At 38.0% G+C, this 6,517-nt stretch overlaps 1 protein-coding gene across 5 annotated transcripts in view; it reads left to right on the top strand.

Moving 5' to 3' along the window:
• Positions 1-220: 220 nt before the first annotated feature.
• LOC123519506 (pleckstrin homology domain-containing family F member 2-like) overlaps positions 221-6,517 on the top strand; it is a 41,418-nt gene continuing 35,121 nt past the window's right edge. For 2 of the 5 annotated variants that reach the window (XM_045280862.1, XM_045280857.1), the window contains exon 1: positions 1,906-2,052. In XM_045280862.1, the coding sequence (XP_045136797.1) occupies positions 1,998-2,052 (55 nt within the window). In that variant the 5' untranslated portion in view covers positions 1,906-1,997. Of the gene's footprint in view, positions 572-1,905; positions 2,053-2,183; positions 2,432-6,517 lie in introns of those variants that run through there. The other 3 variants (XM_045280859.1, XM_045280863.1, XM_045280861.1) reach the window with 3 other exon arrangements.

Below are 6,517 nucleotides of genomic sequence, written 5' to 3'. Positions count from 1 at the left end.
TTACTCGTATTATGGATATACCAATCGTATTTCAATATGAACCTTTCCTCTTGTTTATTTATAATTCTTGTTTTCATGAACAAAACGGCGTGCTTATACGAAAAGGTTTCAGAGAGAGAGAGAGAGAACTTTGGCATTTAAGAATCATTGTAATCCGTTTAGCTTCCTTTCACGCAACCTAGCAGTCAGTAGCTTGCATGCCTCGCATATATACATTATGAACCAAGCTAGAAAGTTATATGAGTGAAATTTAGAGTATATCGATCGGTACTCGATCTACACACAGGAAAATGAGGTTAATCGAATGAACCCAGTAAGTGATTCATTGGTGTGCCTGACTCGACCCAGTTTCAAGCCCTCTAGTGTTGAACGAAGCTGACTCTACAGCACTCCATACCCCATAGTCCATACTGAGGTTCCCGTTGGTTGATCCTCTGCTGCGCTGCGTGTTGACAAGTGTGGACCAAGGACCAATGATTCCATAGATCGCTTAAGTCCACGAAATTCCTGTGGCCTTGGGATTGAGGAGAGAGAGCTAACAGGATGTCGTGGTCAGGCGCTTATGTAAAAGGTAGGCTTAATATGTGTGATGTTAATTAACCTTATATCCACTGCCTAATCTTGATGTAAACGTGATGCTCGGAGAACTTACGAGTAGGCATACTGTCATGTTATGAAGGTTGATGTCGAATTTTGGGGGGGACATGAAGTCCTCGTTACATAGCCTATACATGACAGAGACTATATACTCGAGTTATACGTATATGTAAGTTGATCGATCTGGGAGAAAACTGACATGCATGGTTTTAAGTATAGCAGCTACCAATTGTTAGATGAGGTTGGTGTTATTGGAAGGGACTGTACGTGCTTTTCAAGTTTTCTCCAGCTGGAAGGTTAATTTTACATGTGAGGTCAGGGTACTCTCGATTTACATAGTGATGATCAGGTTGATATATCATTCTTAGAGGACATGGAGAGGGAAAAGGGGAAGAGTACATGCTTAGAAGATCAGTTTTTGTACATCATTTGTGAATTGTCTTTATGTACCGTAGAACAAGACGTAAGTTCATTTTATCCATTCCAGTTATTGATTTGAACTAAACTATGGAGAGAATTCTCTCTCATATGTAGTATACATTATAAAGCACACACAGCTACTACTGAATTCGGTATCGACATCTACCTGATGAAAATGCGTATATATGCATTAGCTTTGTAAATTTCGTTACTTTCAAAGTTATATCGCATTTATAACTGCACATCAGTGTTGAAGATAGCCATTAGTATAGTTTCATGAATTATCATTACTTTTTCCTCTATTTATTTATTTTTTTTTTTTTCCTACAAAATAGTGTTCACAGTCATATGATTAGCGTAGCCTGCAGTGGTGACGTAGGATGAAGTGATCGATCCCCATGCAGTACAAATGTTTTTCTCATAAAACACTATAATTGTGGCTGTAATGAAGCAATTATACTTGGACAGGTGGAGGTTTAATTCAACTTTTTCTTATGGTCTTCATGGTGTAGGAAAAGTGAACATATATGGCGTGATCATGAAAATAATATTGAAAAAATAAACTGAAAGGTATGTGATAATGAAATAATAATGTAAGGCACAGTGAGAGGTGATTGATTACTCAGTGTTGCGTGAGTAATGTTTGTGTGGCTGAGTAATGCTTGTGTGACGGGTACTGTACGTTTCATGGAATTAAATGAATCACGTTCTACGGTAGGCACACGAAATTTACTGCTATATGAGTAACATTATATATACTACTAAGTGAAAATAATTCTAAATTGTCTTTAGAATTGATATAACTTAATTATCCATCGAAGGCAATTTATGTGAAATTTATCCAGTAAAATCAATTCCTATAGTTTGTGCAGAATCACGTGAAAATGGGTTAGTGAATTAGCAAAAAAATCAATGATTTATTGTTGATAAATGGATATAATGAGTTGTCCACAGCGGAAAGTAAATTAAATGAAGTCATTATGATGGAACTCGAATGTGGAGTCAGAAGGACAACAAAGATGGTGGACAGACTCGGTAAGCTTCTGGGATTTCCCGAATTTTTACTCTTTGTGTGCCTCTCACCTCCTACCAACACACACACCCATAGGACAGTCACTGTGAACGTTATATTAGTGATCATGACAAGTCACAAGGGATGAGTGGTGCTTCTTTAAGGCAGATATGGAGGTTGAACCAAACGCCGAAGTTATGCTTGACAGGATGTGTGGATGTTGTTGTCGATTTCCGTGTTGGTTTTGACGTTTGTGTGAAGGGTCCTATGCTGTATTATGTCGTATGGAGTGTCTAGGAGGCGTGGGGGAGGCAGGTGTATGTAAACGTGGCCTGGTAATGCAACAAGGAAGGAAGGTGACGGCAGGGGATGTCTTACTCGTCCACTGACCTCATTGTTGTGGTGAGTGGTGTGTGGCAGGGGATTGTGAGCCTTATGGTGACACTGCTGGCTGTGTTGTATGGGTACCTAGCACGTATATGTTTGTCTTCTGTCATGTGAAGGACGGTGAAGCTTCATGTAGAGTAGCGGTGGTAGTGTTTGTGTCTGTTATTTTTATCATGTGTGTTTTTTGGGGGGTCAGTGTATGTCAATTCATTAATTTGTTTACATGTATGATGTTGGGGTGATTTGGAAGCATGAAGAGACTCGTCTTATCCTGAATATTGGCAACACATTTCCTACATGGAATGACAAGTTACTGTTAGTGAATGTGCTCAACCAATACACAACATAATGCAGAGTCTGGCCGATTGATTTTGCTGCTTAAGAACATACAGTTTGTTAACAGATGTTACCACTGAACATAAGAGGGTAAAGGAAGCTGCTGGCAGTCAGCAGGCCTAGACTTTTTGGTCCCTGTTGGGTACCCTATTTCCTTGTATCCATTTGTCAGTGTGTTTTTGGCTGGGTGGGCTGTTTCCAGCAAGTCTGAGTTGCCTTTGTGATACAGCAAACTGACTAGTTAAGTTGATGCATTATTTCAGTGGGTCAGGAATGCATGTTAGTCATTCATTACTCCTATCAGGGATGGCTGAAGTTTATTTATTTATTTTTTTTCTATTCAGTATGGATGTTTTATGGGAATTTGCAGGCTAAAGAGTATCACTTATCTGAAAGTCCACCCATTTGAGAACCATTACCTCAAATGCAGACCCTTCACTCTCGGAACTTAGCCAGGATTCAAACCCATGCGCTTGGGACCCCTCAGCCCCTACAGCGTACCTGTACCATGGTGGCCCTATTGTACTGACAACCTACCCATTGACACTGTACACATGTAAAACTGTGCATGCAGTACATCTTAGAAATACTTGTCATTATTGATTAGTATCATCTACTGGCATCTTTTATTATAAGCTAGTTATCTGGATTTCAAAATGAACTATTTAATGGTATTCACTGTTACTACTATTGTGAATTATTGATAGTGATGAGTGTTTCTTGAGTATATATACTAGTGCATGCACAGTGTTGGTGGGCAGGAGGGTCTTGAGTCTTGAGGAGTGTGATGTGACTTGTAGCATGATTGTAGGGTGGTGGGCAGTGCCCAATTTAAGTGTTATTTGCATGTCCTCAGGTGATGAATTATTGTGCTGCTATGTGATAGTGATTTAGAATAATGAGGGTCTAAGAAAATGCAGAAAATATTTAGATGAGGCACGCAGCTCTACTTTCTAATGTTTATGGCTCCTAACCCCCAACAAACTTAGGGACGTGGCAGCAAAGTGGGGTTTTTAGGTGGTGTTGTTAAGATGGGCACCATCTTTGATACTACAGGAAAACTCCAGAAATTGGTAGTCTGTCCTTAGAGACACTATTCTCACATAGCATTACCTACCTTTACTTAATGTTACTAAACCTACATAGTGCTAGGTTAGATTTGTGTCCCTAAGGAGGTATAGACTACCAATTTTTTTACTTTTTTTTGTACCAAAGATGGCAGCAATCGTAACAACACCAGCAATTATTCCAAATTATTTTTCTTGGTAAGAGGTGACATTTGATCATATTTTAGCTTTCCCTACTTGAAAACCCTGCTTTCCCACTATTTCTTCTAGTTTGTTGGGGGCTAAGAGTTGAAAACATTAAGTAAAAGAACTGTGTGCCTCATCTTAATATTTACCAAAAATACAATGTCAGTTTAATTCTGAGTTGGAAGCCACCAGCTGAGGTGCTAGTCTAGTGAGTGATCAGTGTGTGCATGCTAGGCAAATTGTGCAATTCTCTTTGCAACCAGCAGCAGTGAAGGGCACCCTTGCTTGCAGCACTAGTAAACTATTATTCATTACTGGCACTGTAGCTTTGCATCCAGATAATGGTGATTTTTTAACGAACTTGGCTAAGATGAAGACTGGATGTACTGTACTGGAATGTGAGTGTTGTGAGTGATATTTTGGCATAGTTTTATTTTTATTTCTGTGCTGTACTGACAACTGACAATGTGAGCATTTAATGGTGTCCACAAGTATCAAGAGTAAAGGAGAAAGTGATTTAATCAGAAATATGTAGTAGCACTATATGTAGGTGGTATTGATAGTGAGCAATTATCAGCTGTATATGTAAACAGTGGCTCAGTGTGGGTTTTTAATGTGTTGCTCTGCTGTATCAGCTTTTATCCATTAGCCTTTTGATGTTTTATGAAGTCCATGCTGCCTAAGAGTGGAACATGCAACAAGTTTGTCTCAGTGTTGCTAGCAGGTTCTCTATCCCCATGCCAGATATCATCCTCATCTTGCCATAATGCCTGGCGCCAACTGTGCATTGCTTAATGTTGTGATTGTTGGGCTTTGACTGGAGTAAAGTTGAAATTGGGGACACGACTTTATACATGATGTAGTTGGCAATTACTAGAGAGAGAGAGAGAGAGAGAGAGAGAGAGAGAGAGAGAGAGAGAGAGAGAGACTATATTGAAAATTCATTTTGCACAAAGTGAGATATAAAAAGATCACCTTAAAGATATGGTAAAATAAATTTTCAGTGAAGTAGTTATGATTTGAGGCAGATGGAGAGCAGGGATATTATTTGATTTTCTCCTTGTATTTTTTTCAATTTTTATTTGTTTATTTATATATTTTTATTTTATTTATTTACTTTTTTTGTGTAGAGAGTTCACAGACCAATACAGACTCTTGTTTTCCTTCATGGTATTTATTTACAGAATCACTTCAAGATTCTTCAAAACAGAGATGTTGATTATGGGAAGGGAAATTGCAGAGTGACTAGTCCTTGAAATCATTGGAGTGTGTGTGTGTGTGTGTGTGTGTGTGTGTGTGTGTGTGTGTGTGTGTGTGTGTGTGTGTGTGTGTGTGCGCGTGTTACTTAGTGATTGAGCATATTGGTTTTTATTTCAAAGATCTTAAACTCTAATATGAGAAGGCATCCAAGCTAACTGATAAACTGTTGGGAAGGATTAGAGAAAAGTGAGGCTGGGTTACTTTAGACAGCAGGATGTGTCTATTGTGATGAGTGTTGGGTTTGATAGACTAGAGTAAGAATGATTGGGATTTTACGGTTCCTGTGAGAATATATTTTTTTATCAGGTTGTTTTTTTTCTTTTTATCTTCTAATAACACTCCTCTGAAGGGCTCAAAGTAGTAAATGGTCTTAATAGTTCTTAGTGTGGTAACCAGCTCTTACTACTCAGTGTCTGGTGGTAATAAGGAAGTAAGATGTCTGCTAAATATACCCTTGTGAAAATAATCTACATAGGAGTTAAATTTGCTACATGTATGTGTAACTGAAGTCTCTCTCTCTCTCTCTCTCTCTCTCTCTCTCTCTCTCTCTCTCTCTCTCTCTCTCTCTCTCTCTCTCTCTCTGTCACAAGGGTTCTGTTAATACTTGTTTAAGACTTGTTTTGTCATGAATGGTAACAAGGTGAGTTTAGTACTAAGGTTAAGAAAATGGCAAATAATTGAGGAGTTTGGTGATTGCATGCTTGTTTTGCTTCACTTCACTTCTATACCTACTCTCTTTGTGTGTGGGTTTGGTATCGAGGCAGCAGGTTATGAGTCAGAAGGCAAGGTGTTGGGTTGCAGTTGAGCTTGAGTTGTGTTGTGAAGGGAGAGGCATTTGCTTCCTGGTTTTCTCGTACCAATGAAGACTAAAGGAGGTTTATAAGTTTTATCTCAGGAGGCACTGTGTTGGTTAAGATGATTTGCAATTTGTTTAAAAGGTTCAGTGTTGTTTTTTAGGTTATTTGATACATCAGAAGTATATAGTAGAATTAAAAGCACAGCCAAAATGTTTATGGTTCATAGCTTATGATTGTATTGGGTTGTTTGCACTATCTAAATTAATTTCTCTGGGCAGTTCAGAGAAGTTGTTTATTGATTGTTGTTTAATGTTTTCTTTGTTTTATCTTCATTACTTTCAGTTTGGCTTATATTATTATTATTGTTACTGTTATTATTATTGTTGTTACTGTTATTATTATTATTATTATTATTATTATTATTATTATTATTATTATTATTACTGTTTTTTACT

This window comes from Portunus trituberculatus, chromosome 45 (genome assembly GCF_017591435.1).
Source record: "Portunus trituberculatus isolate SZX2019 chromosome 45, ASM1759143v1, whole genome shotgun sequence".
NCBI lineage: Eukaryota > Metazoa > Arthropoda > Malacostraca > Decapoda > Portunidae > Portunus > Portunus trituberculatus.
Note: the sequence above shows the minus strand (reverse complement) of the source record. Positions and strands in the feature narration are given on the sequence as shown.